Source organism: Ochlerotatus camptorhynchus, unplaced genomic scaffold, assembly GCF_037179485.1.
Source record: "Ochlerotatus camptorhynchus isolate MF236.1 unplaced genomic scaffold, CSIRO-AGI_Acam_v1.1 ptg000079l, whole genome shotgun sequence".
Taxonomy (NCBI): domain Eukaryota; kingdom Metazoa; phylum Arthropoda; class Insecta; order Diptera; family Culicidae; genus Ochlerotatus; species Ochlerotatus camptorhynchus.
The window spans coordinates 1,463,298-1,485,945 of record NW_027040569.1 but is presented as its reverse complement, the minus strand read 5'-3'; the positions used below and the strand labels follow the sequence as shown (position 1 = coordinate 1,485,945).

General features: G+C 36.7%; 1 protein-coding gene across 6 annotated transcripts in view; it reads right to left on the bottom strand.

Annotated features, from left to right (window-relative positions):
* Window positions 1–22,648, bottom strand: part of Sap47 (Synapse-associated protein 47kD) — a 101,240-nt gene that overhangs the window by 31,033 nt on the left and 47,559 nt on the right. For 5 of the 6 annotated variants that reach the window (XM_065217767.1, XM_065217768.1, XM_065217766.1 and 2 more), the window contains exon 3: window positions 16,321–16,608. In XM_065217767.1, coding sequence (XP_065073839.1) covers window positions 16,321–16,608 — 288 coding nt within the window. The remainder of the gene's footprint in view (window positions 1–16,320; window positions 16,609–22,648) is intronic. The other variant, XM_065217769.1, reaches the window with a different exon arrangement.

Below are 22,648 nucleotides of genomic sequence, written 5' to 3'. Positions count from 1 at the left end.
TTTAAGGTGATATTTTTTTTTTGTTCTAAGGTGATATTTTACGTTAAATGATAAATCGATGAAAGATTTTTTTGAAAAACTACTAGGGACAGCCCTCTGGGGTTGTACGCAATGGTGATGCTGGCTACGTGGTCTTATATAATAAATGTTATTTGTTAACTGCAGCAGGACTTGTGTTTTGTGTAGGAATAGGAATTTGAGCGGGGTTCTTTCTGTTTATTCTCTTTAGTATGACTATGATTGCCCTGGAAAGAAACTTTTGATATGAGTTTTAGTTGGGTCATGTTCAGAAATTTAACTCTTTTGGAAAATCTTGGTGGCCATGGAAAGGGCCGATGGCAGTACAGGCATGAATACCATGATACTGTTGCACCTGTAGTTTTTGGCATACTTTCACTGATTGCTTCCCGGGGATCCTTGTTCAGCCATAGCAACATGTGCGCATGAGGACTTCCACGGCACAGAAAAAAATCTGAATTTTAACTATCGCGTAACATCTCTCTTCGCTTAATTTTGAGCTATACTTGGCATAAACAGTGAAATCGTTTACAAACTTGTATACAATATGAATATGGGTGTTGAAATTCAATCGTGTCAACCAGCTTGTTGAAGTACACACAGCACGTGACTGGATCATCATTGACCAGAGTTGCTCTTTGTAGTGCAGTCAATTCCTGGATAGGATCTGTTAATTCATTGCCATTGTGTCCTTCTGAGAACCGATGTAGGAGATTAAACAAATGGGACCACTTCATCTCATTTGCACTAAGTGTGAGGAACATCGTAGGCTTTCCCAATTGTCACATCATGGTGAACAAATTTCTCTTCCTTTGTTGCCAATATGTACTGTATTCGGTATTGATTTGAGGAAGGATAGATTTCGCTCAATGCACTGCTCCATGAATAATGCGGTCTTTAAGGTTGACACGTGTAATGTTAGTGGCCCGTGCACTTAAAAGTGCATTGCAAGCCTTCGGCAACTCTAAGGCGTAGAATTTTCATTGTCATATGCAACAAATGTTGTGGTTTGGCCACAAGCCTGTCTTGACGACGAGTTTCACTGGATGCCATCCGAACCCCTGGCTTGAATTTCCGTAGATGGCCGAAACATATAGCAGGAAAAGCTATCTCGCCGTGCTCGTCATATGTTAATGACAGATGAACCCTGTTTTGCGTGAGATCGATCTCCAGGCATTTGTCCTCATTCCAAAGGAGCGTTTCCTGTTGCCCAAGCAGCAATTCTGTCTCATTATCCACGGCAATGGTTTGCAGCTCAATTTGAGGATCCACTGCAGGGGTTTCAAGACCATCTATGGCGATCTGATCAATTGTGATCCCGTAGCGGCGGTACAGTGGTGTCGTAATATAATAAGAAAGCCACGTTTTAATCGTAGTTTCCTTTATAAAGCCGGACAAGTACAACGACTTATGGATTACGTGCTTTTTGATGTACACGTTTAAGGCCTGATCATCATCGAGCTGACAGGGAAAAGAGCGTCGTCTCTCTTACACAATGCAAACGGTAGAACAACATTCGAGCAAAAAGAAAATTATCAAATAACTATCATATGACATATGTGATTTCGTTCTAATACGTCAATTTGGTGTAAATTAAACCATTTCTGGTCAGGAACTTTATTACTAGGACATCGTTGCTTGCTATTTTCAGAATTCACACAAGCACAACAACTCTTATTATGAGAAAAACTAAAATACATACATTCGTGACGGCCTTCGTGTCGTATGACTGAGCCTGTCGTATAACATTTTGAAGAGATAGTACCATACAGGTAACTCTAAGACCAGAAGGTCCCGAAGAAACGTGCTCAACTTTTTGGCTCAGCTCTGGTACTATCTTCGGTCCCAAGCTATTCGATGCACCCCTCGAAACATAGGAAAATCCACGAACCCCTTAATTATCTGTCAAACTTTCATAACGAATCAAAACAAACATAGAATAGTACTAGAATTTCGACTAAAATGGGGTGCGTTAATCGGTTTGCTTGGGACCAATCGGCTAGTCAAGTAGTGAGCCAATTTAAAATCGATAGTTTCGTATTGATTGTTGATAGTACGAAGGCCGCTATGTTTCACGCATAGTCTGACGTTTGCTTACGGGATATTTCATAGGAGAGAAGAGCTACAGAGTCGCCGTCAACGCCAATTCTATCAAAAAGCGGATAAGTGAGCAAGAAAACGGTTGACAAGTTGCAGGGATGTATTTTAATTTATGCTTCTTTCCCTTCAGAATCAGATTATACTCTAAATTGTAAAATTCGATTCTGAAGGGAGACGTATACTGAAGAAAAAATCCGTAGAAACTGTACCGAATTCCGTAGATTTGCCTACGGATCCGTATTTCCGCAAAAATTTGTAAAATCCGTAGATCTATGGAGATTTCCGTAGATCTGGCATCTCTGCGGGACCGGAGACACTTTTGACACCGCCACGGCGAGCCAGACGACTGCTTTAGCTGCATCTGCTGTCTGCTCACCACGGTCCGAAGCGAAAATGAGTTGAGGCTAGACAGCAGCGCTTTTTTATATCTTTTCAGGTTAAGCCAGAATGATGTGCAACCAAGTGGTACTCGATTATGACGACGCCGGTAAGCTACAAAGACTCCTCCCATCATGAGTAGTTTGCTATCAACTAGCGACACTGGTTCCTTTCATTTTGCGTAGGTTTGCCAATGGCAACATTTTGAAAGTTAGCGGCGCCGGTGGTGAAGTGGTAAGCGTGGTTACCTCTCATCCCAGCAGGCCTGGGTTCAATCTCAGTCGCACCGGCATGTTCTGAGGCATAACATATATGTGTATACTACAATCGTCAAACCCATGGTATTAGGTACTGCGCAGTATTAGGGCAGGTCACGGTATAAGATTAATAATAATTCCGAATAATTTTTAAAATGGTTCTATAGCATTCCCCAGAAAACCATTCCCCCGAAAACCATTCCCCAGTAAACCATTTCCCAGAACCTCATTCCCCAAAATGCACCATTCCCCAGAATGAACTATTCCCCAGAATGAACCATTCCACAGAAAACCATTCCCCAGAAGGTCATGTATTAGATTGCCTATTTTTGTTTATTATAGTCACTCCTGGAATCTTCTTTCGCGTATATAAAAAGAAGAGAAGAACTTCTTAACGGATCAAGGGCTTTTCCCTTCTTTGAAAATATAAGAAAAGGAAATAATTAATTCTTTGGATATACGATAAAGAAGGGAATATTCCCTTCTTTTAATATATAAAAAAGAACATAATTAATTCGTTAAATATATGATAAAGAAGGGAATATTTTCTTTCTTTGAAAATATAACAAAAGGAAATAATTAATTCTTTGGATATACGATAAAGAAGGGAATATTCCCTTCTTTTAATATATAAAAGAGAACATAATTAATTCGTTAAATATATGATAAAGAAGGGACTATTTTCTTTCTTTTGAAAATATAACAAAAGGAAATAATTAATTCTTTGGATAAACGATAGAGAAGGGAATATTCCCATCTTTTAATATATAAAAGAGAACATAATTAATTCGTTAAATATATGATAGAGAAAGGAATAATCCCTTCTTTGAAAATATAACAAAGAAAATAATTAATTCTTTGGATATACGATAAAGAAGGGAAAATTCCCTTCTTTTAATATATAAAAAAGAACATAATTAATTCGTTAAATATATGATAAAGGAGGGAATATTCCCTTCTTTTAATATATAAGGAAAATATACAATCAATAGTTTTTCGCAAGAGATTCGGGGTAATGCTCATTCGGGATAATAACGTGTGGAATAATGTTATAAATATGTAAGCGGTAGTTCAACGTTCCATGCACCGATTTTTTAATCCATCACGAGAAATTCTTCAACTCAGGTCGAACAATTCTTCGATAAGCTTTAACAGTTTTCGACTGGTTGAATTGGATTGCATAATAGACCCTTTGACTTTTTAAATGATGAACGAAGTGCTCGAAAACTTGAAGGTTGTCATTTTATATAGCTCTTTAAAAATGGTTTGGAATTGATAAATACATAGTTCCATAAAAGTAAACATAGTGTATTATCAATACTAAAAAAAAAAAAAGTGAAAATTACTGATTTCATTATCTTTTCTGGGGAAGGGTACATTCTGGTGAATGCTTTTCTGGGGAATGGTACATTCTGGGGAATGGTACATTCTGGGGAATGGTACATTCTGGCGAATGGTACATTCTGGGGAATGTTTTTCTGGGGAATGGTGCATTCTGGGGAATGGAATTCTGGGGAATGGTTTTCTGGGGAATGTTATAGAATCTTTAAAATTATTATTGAATGATGAAAGTGACGATTGGCTCACAGATTGCGAATCGGTGAAAATGGTAATGACGTTTTAATATTTGTCAAAATTTCACGACATTTTTTTAGTATATCATTATTTTTGTAATTGCGGATCTTAAAACTAGGTGTCGCATAACCAGCTTTGGATTTGCTTTGATTCGCCATTAGTCCACTTTAGCCTCCCTTAGCTCAGATGGTGCAACTGCATGCTGAAGGCTACTGGGTTCGATTGCCGGCCCGTCCGATCCGGAATTTTTGGGTTGTAAAATTTCTCGAGTATGATTGTAAATACTTACCACACAACGGGGATTATTCCGAGATTCGAAATGAATTTTCTCAATGGTAAAGTGAGAAAAGTCACGTCGTGGTGACGTGACTCTCCATTTGATTTGCACAGCGAGTCACGTCACCAATACGTGACTTTTCTCACTTAACTAGTCACATATCTTTTTCTTGATATGACATTTATTTTCCTACAACTTTGTCTCAGATGGCAATGACATTTTCGTGCAGTGAATGTATTGGCGAGAATTAACATGGCCGGATTCCAGTAGAAATCTGAATGCATGTCCAAATAGAACAATTATGCAAAGTTTCAAAGTATTCGGGAGCAAATATTTGAAGATTTGCATGATTAGCTAAATCTTTTACGACATTTGAACTATGAAAAGATATCCAGACAGGTTCATATGATTTAACGTTTAGGAAACAATATAATGTTACTAAAAAGACTTCAGGTTCTGTCAGTCGTCCTGAAGAACTAAACATGTGATCTAATAGATCAGCATATACACAGATAACATTGCCTGAAGAACAAACTTCTAATACTTAAACAAATGTTAATACCAACCATACGCTGTGTCAATGTGGTGTAGTAGTTGCTCTACAAAAATCATCAGGATTTGTACGATAATATCCATTATGGAAATACTTGGTTGTGCATTTGATCTAAACTCCTAGCTGATTGGAGAACGTAGAACATCTTATATCCATAACTCTGCTTGGACATATTTTACACACACACACACACACACACACACACACACACACACACACACACACACACACACGCACACGCACACACACACATACACCGCAAAAAAAAACCTGTATCATTAAAGTCAATAGGAATGCACAATAAAGGGTTATTTTCTTGTGATAGTTTGAAGTTATACTCATTTGAAGATTGTCTCCATAATCCTACCAAAACGAAACGAAACCGTAAAAAATGATCTTCTTGCATACATTTTTTCTTCATTGTTCCACATTGCATTTATAACGATCCTAATATTCGATTTCATTCTGGAGCAATGATTTGTATAGCCACAACATTGACCTTCTTCTATGTTATAAGAATTCTTCCATTCTGCATAATTATGAACAATAACTTACCACCGACTCAAACTAGCGAAAGCTGTCGAAAGCAAACTTGTACGAAGCAACTATATGTGAAAAATGAAATTGTCGAACTTGAATAGGCAAAACATAACAACAAGATTATGAAAAAGTGGACCAAAAAGTGTTAAGCTGGAATAAATTGATGGAACAAAAGTGTACCTTTCCTGCGGTCTGTACAAATTACAATATAAGTGGTAGACGGGATGAAAAGAAAAAGATAAAATATTGTGTACTAAACATCAAAATAATATTGTTATCATCTGTAATATTGGTGTCGTGCCGTTTGTTTGGTGCTATATTATTAAGAAAATAGGGTAGAGAACTACTTCGGCCTAATCGCCCATTTTGGGCCTCGAAAACTTCAAATAAATCCATGATTTCAGAGTTAACAAGTCAATTATGCGTTTGGTATGATACTTTAGTTAATAAGCTACGGAACGAAGTCAATGATAACGCGTGATATGAAGGTTTGCAACCTCCCAAAAAGAAAAGAAGCGCTCCGACCGAATCAATTTTTATCTTCATCCGATAGACCGAAGTGAATTCATTGGCGTTTCAATGCATTAGGCCGAGTTTAGAATCCGTAGGCCGAGTTTGGCGTCAAGAAGCAGTGTTAGACTTTTGACAATATCTCAACGATTGGTTTTTCTTTATCAAATCTTACCGTACATACGGAAAGGTAAATAAATTTGAAAGCCATCAGTAATAATAACATTCCGTTTGGTGCTAAACTGCGCAAGATTAAGAAAGACTAAGTGCGGGTTGTGCTTAATAGGCCGGAAATGGGGTAGTTAACCCTACTGTCCTGAATTTTGTGGTTGTAGCATCATGAAGCCTTGAGCTACAATTAGCCCTCAACACTAACACTATGCGCCAAGTTGAGGGGGGGGGGGGGGGGGGGTGCATGGAAAATTTCTTTGAAAGGTCCCGCTATTTATACCCTTCGGAGTGTTGGAACACACTCCAAAGGCGCGCCCCCCTTTTGTCAGTCAAAATTGGATTCCTTGGCAACAAAATTAAAGAATGACACCGATGCATCAGAACCCTAGTCTTAACCACTTCAAACTAGGTAACAACGAATAGAAGATTAGGAATCACATAGGTGAAGACTAACTAACTCATTTTTTCCTTGTTTCAAGATCATCCTCGGTCTAGGCAACCAGAGGACTTATCACTATCAACAAGGCATAAAAAGTAACAAGGACTAAGATGCGTTCCTTTAATTACTGAAAAATTCTGTTCCCCTAGATTGAAGTAGTCAAATCGGTGGTAGATCCCGTAACGTACCACGAAAAGGTGATCTACCCACGTTACGGGGTCTGCTACGACGATAGTGTGAGATTTCTACTAATACAGTTACTCTACTTCAGTCTAATACACTGGAGTCGCTTTTTACGCGGTTTTTTTTACACGGTTTTTTTTACGCGGATTTCGGAATTTACGCGGTTTTTTTTACGCGGATTTTGTTTTTTTTTACGCGGATTTCAGAATTAACGCAGTATTTCGTTATACACTAGAGTCGCTTTTTACGCGGTTTTTTTTACACGGTCTTTTTTTACGCGGTTTTTTTACGCGGATTTCGGAATTTACGCGGTTTTTTTTACGCGGATTCCGGAATTTACGCGGTTTTTTTTCACACGGGACGTATCACCCGCGTAAAAAGCGACTCCAGTGTATAAAACATTTTACAAAACGCTTCAGGAACGGCTTTTCATTTACAAGAATGACAGAAGATAGTAACCTAACCATTGCGAAAAACACTATCTATATCATCAGTTCTGTCATTTTGTCGCTCCTGCCATTTTGTAAAATGATCTATTTTCAAATCCATCAGAAACCCCCACCCCAATAATTTCATGAACACACCCCAATAATTTGCGAAACAGTGTTTCATTCGCGCTAAACTTATGCTATATACACGGTCTCACCTCTAACATTTATCTCGACGATGTACGTCTCGACTTAAGTGCGGAGGTTGAATCAAGAGGCACAAATTGAACAAAAATCAATAGGTTGTGCTTGTTCAACCTAAATTTAATTAGGTCTTGAGCTCGTCTTTCATCTCTCCTGCCGTAGCCTACATACTGAACGAAGAGGACATAACAACAGAAAATAGTACTTTATGGTGAGGGTAGGGACGTGCGGTAGTCACTTTTCATGCTAGTTGATCTTAATTTTCACTTCCGGCAGAAATTTGCGTTTAGCTGTAGGGTCGGGATTTAAATCGGTAGACTCTGGCTCCAACATTACGATTCCGATCGTAAAAAACGTAAAATTATGATTGTTACGTTTTTTTGCAAAATCTACCAGTAAATTTGGATTAATTTATTCTTTAAAAAAAACAACTGAGCTGCCATGTAAAAATTTGGAACACCTTCCATATGCAAGGTGTTCATTTCAAGAGTAAAAATGAGGTCGCTCTGATTAGATTGTATTCACTTTGCATCAAATTTCACAAACTTGAACGAAAAATGACAGCTGAGCGCACCGTGGCTTATCCTGAGTGAATGATTCTCCAGTGATTCTTCTTTCTATGCTAACTCATTTTCGAGTGCATTTGTATTGATTTGGTGAAAAGTGTTGTAGGTCAGCAGATAAACGTGAAAGTGCCACGCTAATAATATATAATTCTGAATATTAATACATTTTGCAATATTAAAATTACAATTTTCCATGACATAAATAACGTTTATGCCAAATGACCACTATGCCAAACGTTATTTGGCATAATAAATAATATTTTCCAAAAAGACATTTCATTTCTCTCTCTTTTTATAAAATTCTGTAAAGGGTAACTAACCCTATTCTCTCGTTATTTCGGGCGTTTAGTAATAAAGGAACTGTTCATAAACTACGTAGACAGATTTTGAGAGGTTTTAGACCCCTCCCCAGCGTAGACAATTGCTATACAATTTTTCGGAAATATATATGGATCGTAGACACTTTCGTACGTCGTACGTTGCTTATGAACATCCCCACAGCTATGTTTATTTTTTTGCGATGCAAAAGAAAAGTAAAATTTGCGGTTACTTTAGTGCAATACCCAAGTCCACTAATGCAAAAAGTGCTTGGGTAGTAAAATAACTATTTCCACTTCTTTATACCAAACGACTGTTATGTCAAATGGCCATTATGCCAATCGACGACTGTTATTCCAAACGACTATGATGCCAAACGACAGTATGACAAACGACTGTGAAATCTCCAACAGCCGCTTAGCTCGGCTTTTACTTTTTCTAAGTGTTTCTAATGTGTTAGCTGAGTATCAATAATTTTAATCCCAGGTAAATAAAAAGTAAAACTAATCTGCATCTGCTGTTGAAATTTCGGCTATAAAACATATTTTTGCTGATATGGGTAGTTATCGTTTTGATTTACTATTTTCTACAAACTTAACGTTTGAATCACTTTAAGTTCTAATTCATGTTTTTCCTTCTGTTTGGAGTACACAACCATTCAACATTGAATGATTCTAACAGCAAAATGCTACCGAGCCATATAAAAGGAAACTCCTTCTACCACGCTGCCGACCTGTGTTGTGGAAGATGGAAAAGAAATTTCTCCCGTTTCTTGTAACCTGTCATCATAAATTACTCTTACGTATACTAACATTTAATGTGAATTTGTAGTAGGCAGACAGTAACCTGGCAAAGGGTGAGTAAATTATTAACTTTTTCTGTCCGTTCACCTGTTTCAATAAATATTAAGCTTTTTTCGGTGTTCCGCTTCGTCTGGCGATGTGAAAGTATTAATTTAACAAATGTGAAAATAAATGTCATCTTCTGCGATGCTGATCTACCATCTTTGTGAAACATTTAAACATACAATATTATTCAATAATAGAACCCCAAACAAACGGCATGGTATCGAGTGGTTAAATAATGGACAGATAATTCCTGCCCTATCTGATATGTTTGGTGGTAAATGGCGATGCTTTCGATGTTGTAAAGTTTTTTTTGTCAACTGACACAGTTGACTGGTATCCGTATGTATGCGGTAGCTTAGAGTTATTAAACTAATATGTTGAATATGGTTATTATGTGTAATGTAACGCTATGAATTGGAAATACAACTGATACTGATAGGTAATTGCCTCGGAATTACACCGAAATGAATTGAGACTCGATAACGGAAATGAATTTAAAACTACGATTATGTTAAAATAATATCACTTAAAACTAGATTTCAAATGGGCCATACACAAATGAAGAAATTTTTGTGATCTTCTATTTGCATTGCAATATTTTCTACATTACTTTTTTTTGTGTTTTCGAATCAATTGGAAACAATTTGTCATTTATTTGGAATCAGTTAGTTATGTGCGTTAGTTTACGTATTGGCGAAGTATATCGAAAAGTTATGATAGGAAAAGTGCACCAAACGAAATAGCTTTGTCGAGAGGAAAATGCGATGAAATGAGATGTGCAAACGGCAGTGTTAGAACATCAATGTCTACAACATGGAAGGGCGTATTAGAGAAATTGTAAAATGATGTTTATTCAATGAAATACAGGAACTATGACAGAGGTGTTAGCGAAATTTTATTGAATGAAATGATGTTAGAGGGGTTCAAAAAAGAAAAAAAATATGTAACACACTGGAACTACAAAGAATTTAGAATTAAGAACACGTGTTATTTATTTTGCCGAGATCCATACGATCAAAAATCACGATATTAAATTTGTCCGGAATTCTGCAATAAATGCCCACGAAGCTAATGAGAATTTCAGCAACACTTGTTAAAAAGTCAATTAGTTATGAATGTTTTTGTCGAGCTAAAATTAATGTTTCTGTTTTTGAATGACTGAATGAATAATTACTGATCCTTTTTAGGGATTCATTAGGCAGAAGGTTAATTTTTGATTGGCTCTCAAAAATGGTAAACGGGACTGACATTTGTTTCAGATCACCCCAAGAAAGTAGAACAAGGAACAGATGGCGAGGAATGCCCGACTGCTGTAAATGCAAAGCAATATGATCATAATGCACTAACCGCGGCAAGCTCGATGCTCAGCTCAATGGAGGAACTTTTCGGGTTGAACATTTGTAATGCAATAAGATTCTAGAAAAAGGGGCCTCCCTTAGCTCAGTCGGTACGGTAGAAGCGCAGCTATACAGCAAGATCATGCTGGAGGCGGCTGGGTTCGATTCCCGGTCCGGTCTGGGGATTTTTAAGGTTAGAAAATTTTATAACTTCCCTGGGCATAATGCCATAATATACTAATGCAAAAATAGTATTGACTTGGAATGCTCTCAACTAACAACTTTGGAAGTACTCAAAGACCACCAAGTTTAGAGCCGGCATAAAGCCCCAGAGGAGGACGTAATAAAGCCAAAGAAAAATAATTTAAGAAGAATGATCAAAAGAGGAATTTGCAAGATCTAAGATGAAGTTGGGTCTATGTTTCAATAGAAACGTTATAAATTAATAAAAGGAGAGGGGAGGGTCTCCCAAAAACTGATCACCTTCCCGAGAAAAGTCGGTTCACAAATCGATATTAAAGTTTGCAGTTCCTATCATAATGAAAACTCATTTTTAATTTAATCCATAAAAAAGAAAATGGCCAAACAGTTGATTTATGGTCGTAACTAGAAGAGGGCAGGTGGGGAAGAAGAATAATAACCGTATCTCTTCTAATATATAAACAGAATAAGTGTTAAGACTCTTGAGACATTTTTAAGCTCCAAAGTCATAACAAATTTAAGTCCTAAAGTTTTTCAATGTCACACCATTTTATAGTATGCTCTGAGCTACAGAATCATGAGCATTGTTCGAAGGCCACTAGGCTGCATGGGGACGAACTTGGCGAGTAAGTCCATATGTCTAACGCTAAATGTCACGCCAGACAAGTCATGAGTGTTAATGGCTCTGATCACAGATAATAATTTCAAGTCAATTATTTAAAATTTAAATCATCATCTTTAATAGTTTTGAAATTATCATCCAAGTAACAAAGTGTTTATTGGAATTTGTACTATAATCTGAGACCAAAACAAAACAAAAAAGCGACAAACTTGTTAAAATTGAATCAAGTTGTCAGAAGATTATTAGAGTATTCTGTATGAAAACCATTACCCGTCTAACAGCGTATGGTAATCTGTATATTTTTGGAGCGTATCAAAATTTGTACAAGTAGGGGAAATGGATGTAATGTTGGCCTAATGGCCCCAATTTGGAACCATATATAAATTCTTCAATCGACTAAATTTTCAATAGCAACCAAAAATATCCATTAGCACCGTCCCAATGACGCGTTAATCTAGATACAATGCGATGTGATGCGAGTGTATAATAATTATTGTGAGCGTATAGATCGAACGATATCTAAAGATACAGTAAGGAGAACACTATCTGCTAGGTTTTCATCTCGTTGAGTTTAAAACAATTTTTATTTCTTAGATATTTGTATGTACAGTCTAAATTTATCGACAATTTAAAATAAAGCGTATGTTTTAAAATAGCATGTAAGGCAACAGCACTATTGTAAAACTACGCTGATTGACGACAAATAAATAAATAAATTGATAAATAGCAGATTTTTTTGCGGTGGGCCCAATCTTTGATCCATAGTCCAACATTAGAGCCATTTCCCCTATTTATTCAAAAACAGTTCGAAAGTAATTTTGTTATCACTTACAGCCCTTCACAAAACGCTTGCAAAGACTACCACGAAAAACTCTCTCTGCAACACAGCTCGATCGGAGTGGTAGAAGGATAATGATATATTGCTTGCCTGCTTTGTTGCAATATACCTACATGGTTGAGGACATAGCTTGATCGGAATCGGGAAAAGACATAACAAAAAATCCCGATAACCCGTGTATCATCTTCGGCTTTACTTTGTGAAGCAGCTTGCCAACAATTTGATCATTTCCTTCTACCAGTCCGAGTGAGCTGTGTAGCAGGAGCTGTTTGTCATGAAAAAAAAATTGGGAGAAGATTATATCATTATTACTTTCCATCTCTGACAAAGCGTTATCGTTTGGCTCATTGATCGCATGTCATTTTATCATTTGGAGATATTTTTGATTCTTTGGTCTCATTTGATTTGAAAATTCTTGCAGCTTATAAATGTGGAGTATCTAATCACGTATTATAAAATAAGCTTGAAATTTGTTACTAACAAGTGTATTGCTACATTGCAAATTTAACTCAATGTTGCAGTTTCCTTAGGCTGATATTACTGTCATTTCTCATAACTCAAATAGGTCAAGGTGGAGGGGGCAAAAAATAAATAACAAAGCACGAAAAAAAAAGTATTTAAAATTAATAGATTGATAATAAAAAATGTAGTTTTAGGAAAAAGTGCAGAAAGAATGACCATTTTGAATAGAACTCAATTTTTTTTTGCCCCTTCAATATTTTGTGATTTTTTAAGGCGAAAGGGGACATAAAATAAAAATTAAGTTTGGATCAGCCTTAGTTCAGGTGATATTAAAAATGCTGTACCTATCCTGCTGAGGGCAAATCGAAAAAAATCAAAATCGCGTGAAAACAGAATTGAGTGTACTTGAAGGAGAAGGATAATGTTACATGGACTGTGGATAGTAGTGAACTTGGACGGAGAAAGGATGCTACTATACAATAATGAATAAAGGGTGATCCCAAGACCTTTGAACTGAAGTATGCGCAGCACGACGATAAGTAGTGAAAATTCAACAATGATCTATCCGTAGGTAGTTGGACGACACGACACGCTTTTTATTGGTGGGAATCGAAAACGTTCGACTTGAAGAACAATGACACAGCAACGGCGCATATAAAGTAATTTCATCTTGCACTCAAATTGTTTGCTGAGATGTAACGAATTTATGGGAATGTTTCAAAAGATAATTGTATTACTGTATAAAAAGACCAACAATGAATTGCAAACCTGAAAGCAAGCTGACCTGCATTTCAAGCTGACGGCCCTTTCCTATTCCCATGAAACTTTGCATATTAATTGTTCGCTCATGCCTCATTTGAAAAAAATGCCGAATTAGATATTTTTCAATAAATCATAGTACGAAAACGTGTGATTTTTTTTTTAATTTTTTATTAGGGAAATTTTTAGCCTTTGGCTAGTTTATCTCCCCAAATCAAAATGACATCGGAGATCAATTTTATAATAATAAAAATATTGGTTAAAAGAATTAATTAAATTATGTTTTTTTTATTATTTTTATTACATTGTGGACGTTTTTATTGCAAAAAAATTGAGTGAATTGTGTATTCTGCGCAATAATTATGTAAATGTTGAGCAAGAAACATTGCTATTGAAGTTTATACATTTTTGTTTTACTTTTGTTTGGCAAAAAATTGAAATTTTTATAAACCGTGTAATTTTTTTTTTCTGGATACGGCAATCTTTTTTCCTACAACATTTACGCAGGCTTCATCTCGATTAGACGAGACGGTTTAGGGCTATGATTAATTGGAAAATATCACATGTCTCGTTTTGAAATATAAGGCGTAAGACAAAATGGCTGAACTCTAGCATAAATTTGAATTATCCCCATACCAAATAATTATGCAAAGTTTCCTGGTATTCGGAGAGGGTAACGTCTGAAATTCATTTTTTCTTCGCTATTTGGCCTGAATTTACGCAGCAGCAAAACAAAATCTAAATTGGCACCAGGGTAAGTGTTCTAGTTATGGCACAATTGCTCCAGTTTTTGGCCCTAGGGCCTAACTCAAATATGAAATATATTTTCATGGTTTGATTTCCATAGATATGTGCCATTGGAGCCTCCCTTAGCTCTGTCGGTAAAGGCGCAGCTACAAAGTAAGACCATGCTGGAGGTGGGTGGGTTCGATTTCCGTCCGGTCTAGGAATTTTTCGGGTACGAAAATTTCTCGACCTCCCTGGACACAGAGAATGATTGTAGTTGCTACACAATTATACTAATGCAGAAATGGTACAGGCATCGAAAGCTCTCAATTAATAACTGTATAAGAGCATCTAAGAATACTAAGTTGAGAGCACGCCAAGCTAATAACCATAAAAAATTATTGACGATTGTTACTTTTCATCAGTTTATTGAATTGTTCAATGAATTCGTTGCTCTTCAGTAAGTTACTTTATTGGTAATTTCGTATAAAACTATATAAGAGTTTTGCCTTCTTTCAGTGAGCGTTTATTAGACTGATTTTTGTAAATTACCATTCATAAGGCAAAGACAAATTCCGCTACGACGGTATTTTTACTTTTGTCATAGATACGGTAATGTTTCCTTGCACCATGTGTGCTGAGCATAAAAATATGCAACGCGTCGTGCCATCCAAACGCGTGAGTATAATGGAACGAGACAATTAATAAAATTAAGGAAAGCAGGGATCTCCTTGTTGCTGTGTCATGTCAATCTAAGTACTAGACAACATTTCATTCAGTTATTGAAATATTTTAATTTTATACATATTTTTAATACTCTCATAACTATTTTAAAAGGGGGCGACCCCGGCGTAGTGGTTAGCATCCAAACCTCTTACGCCAAAGTCACGAGTTCAAATCTAACCCCCGGAGAAGTCACGAATGACCCAAAAGTGTTAAAGTAACTATAATAAAAAATAAAAAATAAACTATTTTAAACGCACTAGTTTGATCTTTGGTGAATTTTTTAAAATCTTTACTTTTTTTTTAAACTAAAATGCAAATGTTGTTTTCCTTTATTTTATATGCTTCTTGATTTTTCATTGAACTAATTACGTTTGACATGACACAACTTTCAAGACATTGTGTGATTAGATGAGAATAAACAACAACGAAAAGAGGTGACTGTGAAATTATGAATGACTTGATTGATGATGTGTTATGATTTGTACTATATTTCTACACATCACGAAAATTTCATTTGCGTACATTATTTAATTAAGTGGGATTTTCAAAAAGTTTAAAATAATAAAAAAAAAAAATATTAAATTTGAAACGAAACAGAAGGGGAAACCAAATGTCATGAAATAATCACCCCTATTCTGTATTTCGTTTCGAACGAAATTCTCATACAAAAAAATATTTTTTTGTATGAGAATTTCGTTCGAAACGAAATACAGAATAGGGGTGAATATACAAATAGAAAAACAAATTTTTAACAGTACCGATTAAGAGCACAGATAATTTTCACTTCCACCATCTAGGTATAACATAAAAGAGCAACCGTTAAGTAGGGTGATAGTCGTAATTTGTCTATATAATACACCGAGGAAAAATAAACAGGCCTAAACAAAATTCTACACCACTTCCAGCAGACATTCATAAATGTACGGATACATCCAAAATCGACTATTGATCAGGCTCGTTAGAAGAATACTCCTTAGTAGAGAGAAGCATACATATTATATATAATATATATATATATATATATATATGGAAGCAAGCATTAGCGCAGAGAAAATGAATGTAAATATGTATACTCAAGTACAAGTCGATTGAACTCAGCTTCTTTAAACAATTGTGCTTTTTATGCGCACTTAAATCGATCGATTGATTGAAAGAGGATGCAAATCAAATTTCACATATTTCTCTGAGCTATACAATAATCTCATTTCGTTTCCTCTTTCTTCACGTGTGTTTCCGTCTCACTAACTAGCATAATTTCAATCAATTATGTATCGGCCCATTTACCTAATATACCTGGACCGGTCTTCCTCGTCGGCTGCATCCGTCGATCCGGCAATACCTTGGTTCGCATTCTCCGGTGATGCGGTTAGACCTTCATTCGTGATTCCACCATTCTCGTCCTGATTGGGTTTGCGTAGGCCAGGTATTGAGGGCATGGAAGGCATTGCAGGCATCGCTGGCATTGAAACCGTTGGCATGGATGGCATCGCGGGCATCGACGGCATGGATGCATTTCCGAGCCAACCTGTCACTTTTGACGACACGCCTGAGAAAACACCACTTTTGGTCGGACTGTGGGATAAAAGATGCAAAGAAAAAAAATATACAGGTTAATTACACCATTGAAGAAAGGAATGATTACATAATCACATAGAAAGTATTGAATATCCTGGACTTAAGAACAAGGTCAATTGTCACCGACACGTCGCTCAATTTTCTGTCACCGTGATAGAATATTGACAATAAAAAGACGCTTGTAGCCGCTCCTGTCTTGTGAGACTTATCAAATATGACAAAACAAAATGAATCTCATAACTAAGGCCTTTACTCGAAAAAAATGCACCAGACAAAAGTGTTCGCCAAAAATTTATTTTAAGTCGGATTTTCTTGAAACTTTCAGGGAATGAACTAATACATATGGATTATGTTTCGGCATAATTACTTTATTCAATTTCCTTTCCATCGCTGAAAGCTAGCACCTTTCCCTTAAGACCCCTAATTACATTTTGTGCAATGGTGGAGTCGACCTTTTTGGTCACTTTCATCCATTCTTTCTTCAACTCCAGCTCGTTCTTAAACACCTTGGACGATTTTCGAACTTTGGCCTTCATTATGGCCCAAAATCTTTCCACCGGACGAATCTCTGGTGAATTTGGGGGGTTGGCGGTTTTTGGTACAAAAACAAAGTTATTGACTCTGTACCAATCCAACGTCGATCGCGCGTAATGGCATGATGCCAGGTCCGACCAAAATAATGTCTCACCTCTGTGGAACCGCAGGAAAAGCAACAGACGCTTCTGGAGGCACTCGGTGCGGTAAATTTCGCTGTTGATGGTACCCATTGTGATGTACGATTTACTCAGTTTACCACATTGGCCAGAGCAAGTATTTTTTGGCGAATTTGTCCACTTTCTTCTTCCTTATGTCTTCCGGAACATCAAACCGTGATTTAGCAACGTAGAAATCCAACCCCGGTATCTGCTTTGCGTCTGCCTTGATGTAGGTGTCGTCATCCATAACCACACACATCGGTTTCGTTAACCACTCTCGATACAGCTTCCTTGCGCGGGATTTGGCAGCCGTGTTTTGTTGATCACGCCGGTTCGGTACCTTCCGGACCTTGAAAACACGAAGCCCAGCTCGTTTCATGGTTTGCTGAACGAACCAGGCGGAACACTTTGCCTTCAGAGCCGCTTCGCGAATCGAAAGGTTCGGATTACGCTTGAAATAATCCAACACCTTCCGGGCCTTCACAGGGTCAGCTGTCTTCGATTTTCTTCCACTTCCAGCCCGCCGCTCGGTCGTCTGGGATTCCTTAAACGATTTTAGCACCCGAGACACAGTTGTATGGGTGATTCCCAGTTGTCTTCCGATCCATCTCATAGTCGCAGTCGGATTTTCCATGATGGCGCGCAAAATTCTCCGGCGATTTTCTTCTTGTTTCGATGACATCTCAATAACCACTGAACCGATTGTTATGAAATTTTGCACATGTAAACAATTCACTCCAAACTAGTTATACCCAAATTTTCATCAATTTGTACCAACGGATAAAAAAGTTACACACGGATAAAAATGGTGCATTTTTTTCGAGTACAAGCCTTAGCCATGAAAGTGACGAAAAAAAAAACTTATTTTTTTATAAGATAAAGGATTTAAAATATGTTCTGAAACAAATATTGCAAAGCACCGTTATTTCACGCGATTAGATGAATAATCTTCAAAAATTAAATCATAGGCTTACTTCTTCGTCCACCTTTGATTTCATAAGTAAGTAAGTAAGGGACTGCGCTATGGGACTGAAGGTGGAAGGAAAAATTCAAACCATATTTAATTTCAAATATATGTATGCCAAATGGATGCAGATATTCTAGGCTCTAGAAAACGTCAAAAAATTGTGCGTAATATATTAACGAATAGAAAATATTTGTAACCAAAGTTGAAAAAAAATCGTAAACAATGAGCATATTTTTCATCTTATATTTTCTGTATCAAAATCCCTGAAACCTCAGCTTTTTTATGAATAGGGTAGCTAAAATTGGGCGCTGAGCAATGTAATGTTACATACTTAGAATTTTTTCATGGATGGCGAGGATTCATTGTGGCGCCCATATTCACAAAATATAGACCAACGAAGATCAGTATTGGAGTCAGAAAACGTTGATCATATATTTTATCAATACTTTTTAAGTGTTTTTAGAAAATATCGATGATTTAAAGTTCATTTGAACCTTATTTAAAATAATATTGCGTTTAAAGACAATTTCTTGTGCTTTCAAGCAAGCATGGGAAAAATCGTTTCATTTTGCATTTACTAATCACTAACACGCATACAACATCAGAAACGAACAGCAGCTTGTGCGAGCCCCACTGATTTCTATCGTATTCACTTCCCTAATAAAAAAAAACCATAATCGAATGATAACTCAAATCATAGAACTATGCCACAAATGGTTTGGATGATACCCGGAACACGTCGTTAAGCAAAATAACCATAAAAATTTTATTAGGGTTTGCTTCTAATTTCTTCGATGAACGCAGAATTGAGCAAAACAGACAGCTGACCGTAACTTGAATGATTCTGAGTGTAGTAGTGTGGATGATTGCTCACTTATTTTTTTTTTCATGCTAAGTCTTTTAGGATTGCATTCTGCTGAGTGAGCTGAATGAGAATTTTGCAGAAATAATCACTTTTTATTTTCTTCCGTTAAACATACATTGACACATTTAAGTTGCTATTAATATGGAAAAAAAAATGTTATACTGTAACACATAAACATAAGCGTCACTACAAATACCGTAAAACTGCTGTGGCCAATTCAAATGATTAAAATCAGTGAGCCAAAAACTTCTGATTCGGCTATTTAAATCGTTAGCATTCAGATTTTACGCATTCAATCTGGTTCTTGCTCGGTAGAGAAAATTGTTCGGATGCCTTTCAGTTTATCCTTCTTTCCTTCTACGGCTGTCAGTTCTGAGTCGACCTGCGAGTAACTTGGTTGGAAGAATTTACACTCGTTCGGCAATCTGTTTGTAGGTAAGGATGGCTATTTTGATTCTATGGTGCTCACGCGAGTGAATGATTTTTCCCATGCTTGCTTTCAAGGCTAATATGGTCAGGTGATTAGGGTGATTAATTTAAAAAAATGGTAAAGGCGAAGTTTTATGGAATTATGAGAGGTAAAATCTAAAATTTGTATTTTTTCGCTATTGGGCCTGGAACTGCTCATGGATGCGTATCAGCGGAGAATATTTAATACTGCACGTCCTCATTAGCCAAAATCTGCGGTATATAACTCGTGGATCCTTAATCGGATCTCGAATGCCGAACGCAATAGCCGATGTCAACAGAAATTCGAGAGCGTAAGTGGAGGTGTGTTGGGGCGGAAACGAAATTTGCAAGCATGTGCTGGATTGGAACCCGACAGGACATATCGCATCAGAGGTAAGCCCAGAGCTGATGACGGCAGAGTATCTTCAAGGAAATTAAGCATGTCGACAGAAAGCTGACCTGTGTCCCAGTTAAGGCAAAACAACTACCCAGGATGATCTTTTACTTTGGCCCTATGCACACCGCAGGTACTCAGGATCTAGAATGAATGTGTGAAGATTTTAGAGCAAGATGAATTTCCAGCATCAATGCACAATGCATGACTATCAATTTAGATAACATTATTTGAAAAATCTCCCAACGACTATTACAGAATCTATGCGGTAGTTTATTATCCATATGAAATTTAACATAATCCTTCATTTCCTGGTTTTGTGTAAAAGTCTATAACTTAATGGCAAACTTTTATTGATCCTGGTATGCAAGGTTGCAAAGACTCATTTCAGCTAAAACAATGTTTTTCTAAATTATGAAATAATTAGATGCCATGATCAAATTTTGAATTGGTAGGATACAAGAAGAGGTTGCAAAGAATGTGTTTGACATATTAAATCTGTTTATTTCACTTCATGAGAGTCACAATCAGCGATTTTTCACAAACTCACTCACTCACTCACTCACTCACTCAGCGATCAGCAAATCACTGATTGTGACTTATAGAAAGCAAAATTTACAGGTTTTATGTTTCCAACGCATACTTTGTAACCTCTTCTTGTAAGTTACAAGTAAAACATGCCATCATACCATCTTTTGGTTTTATTATTCCGAAAAACATTATTTTAGCTGAAATGAGTCTTTGCAACCTTGCTGGTATGTAGTATTCAATCACACATGCGGACTTATTAGAGGCACTTTGTGTAAATCCCTTACGTGACCATGTCATGCTGTAGATAATCAATTTGAAAATATTAACCACATTTTCTTCCTCGTTTACTTTATGATGCTTTACTCCGCGACATATAATTCAAGACGTGACTGCAATGGCGAGCGAGATTTATTTCCACCCGGTAGTTCTCTAGTGCTGCCTTGATCTTCACGTTTTTCATGTGTCGCCACTTTTGCCAGTTGGCAAAAGGACAGCTTGGTAAACGTTTTCGTATAGGCATCACGAAAAAAACACTGAGATTGCTGAACTACATTACACACTTGAAGCTTAAGAGAGGCGACGTGTGCCGTTATTGGATATAAATTACATGTAAAAAGTCTGTAGGGAAGAATTGATTTATTTCGACTGCATGAAGTCATTGCACAGGCGTTTCATAAAAGTAACCACCCATTCAATTCCCTACTACAGCTAAAAAATCATTCTTAAAGCATGAAAAGGTTAGGAGAACTCGCTGACCCAAATCTTCAGGATAACCGTTAGCATAAACGTTATCAAGACAGCAGAACTTTTCTTGATACCACCCTTCACGAGTCAGTGGGGTTACTTCTTCATATAACTCATACAGTTTGTTCAACTTGGGCCCGGTCTCATCGTTATAAAGATCGCCCATAATACCAAGGCACCTGAGGTGACTCCGGATAATTGGATCATCAGGATACTCCAAGTTCAAAAACATCCTCCAGTAAATATCAGGTGTCAGTTGCAACTTGACGCAGCGTGCCTCGGTTTCACGTAGCTGTGTCTTGGCGCATACTCTGGATACGGCTTGACAGATGCCGAAAAGCTGCGAATTGAATGCAATGGCGTTTAAATTGCAATGTGTGGTATGATACAAATTTACTCACTACGAACACCAAACATATACTATATACTCATATACATAGTACTCTTCACTGACAAAGCCATCGTTTCTTAATATTTCGGAATGCAAAAATGTTCTAGTACTCTTTACCTTACTAGGTTCATTATATATAGTATGGTACGTTGTATCCAAAACGTGCGCTAAACCCAAGCAAAACAACCTGTGTTCTGACTCTTATTATAATATCCAAACTCCAACAATGATTCCAATTAAGATTCACAGAGATTCCTATAGGCCCTATATTGCTATCTGGTAAAAAAGAAATACCGGCATGGTTGATTTCAGCAATTGAGCAACAATATAAATTCTGTAATATTAAAATTCATAATTAAGCTAAACTTAGCTAATTGTTTGAAGTCTGACATTTTACGATAGTCGAAAGTCTCAGAAATTCTCAATGAGTCAGAATTACGACGTTTTTATAAGTTACATGTAAATGGGTGCTCATCAAAAGGCCCGTGGGCCACATGCGGCACGTCGAGTGAGTTTGTGCGACCCGCGGAATGCTTTCAGTCTGCAAACTGACCAACACTTTCAAAAATGCTTAATGTGTTGTGTAATTTCATAATAGTCGTTTTGCTCAGAATTAACTTAACTCCAAAGAATTTTCTTATCAATTGCATAGGAACACACATCAATATTCATTAAATATTCTGTTTAATTTGGATGAAACCTCTTTCAAAAATATCTTGTAAATTTTTAATCATTTCAATGAGTTTCTTTTCAAAAGTATCCTTGGAATGATTTCAAAAGTGCTTTGGTATTCTCCTTCTAGCCGCTTTGAATATTCCTCGTGATTCGCAAGAAACGATCCTGCGAATTGGAATTCGCCTTAGAATTCCTTTGAAACTATTATCAAAATGAGAGCAATCCCTTGGATTTCTTTACATAATTCATTTGAAATTCTTGTCAAGATGCGCTTTGAGTTTTTGTCAGGATTTCCTTGTAATCAAAACTTTTTCTATTCTAAAAA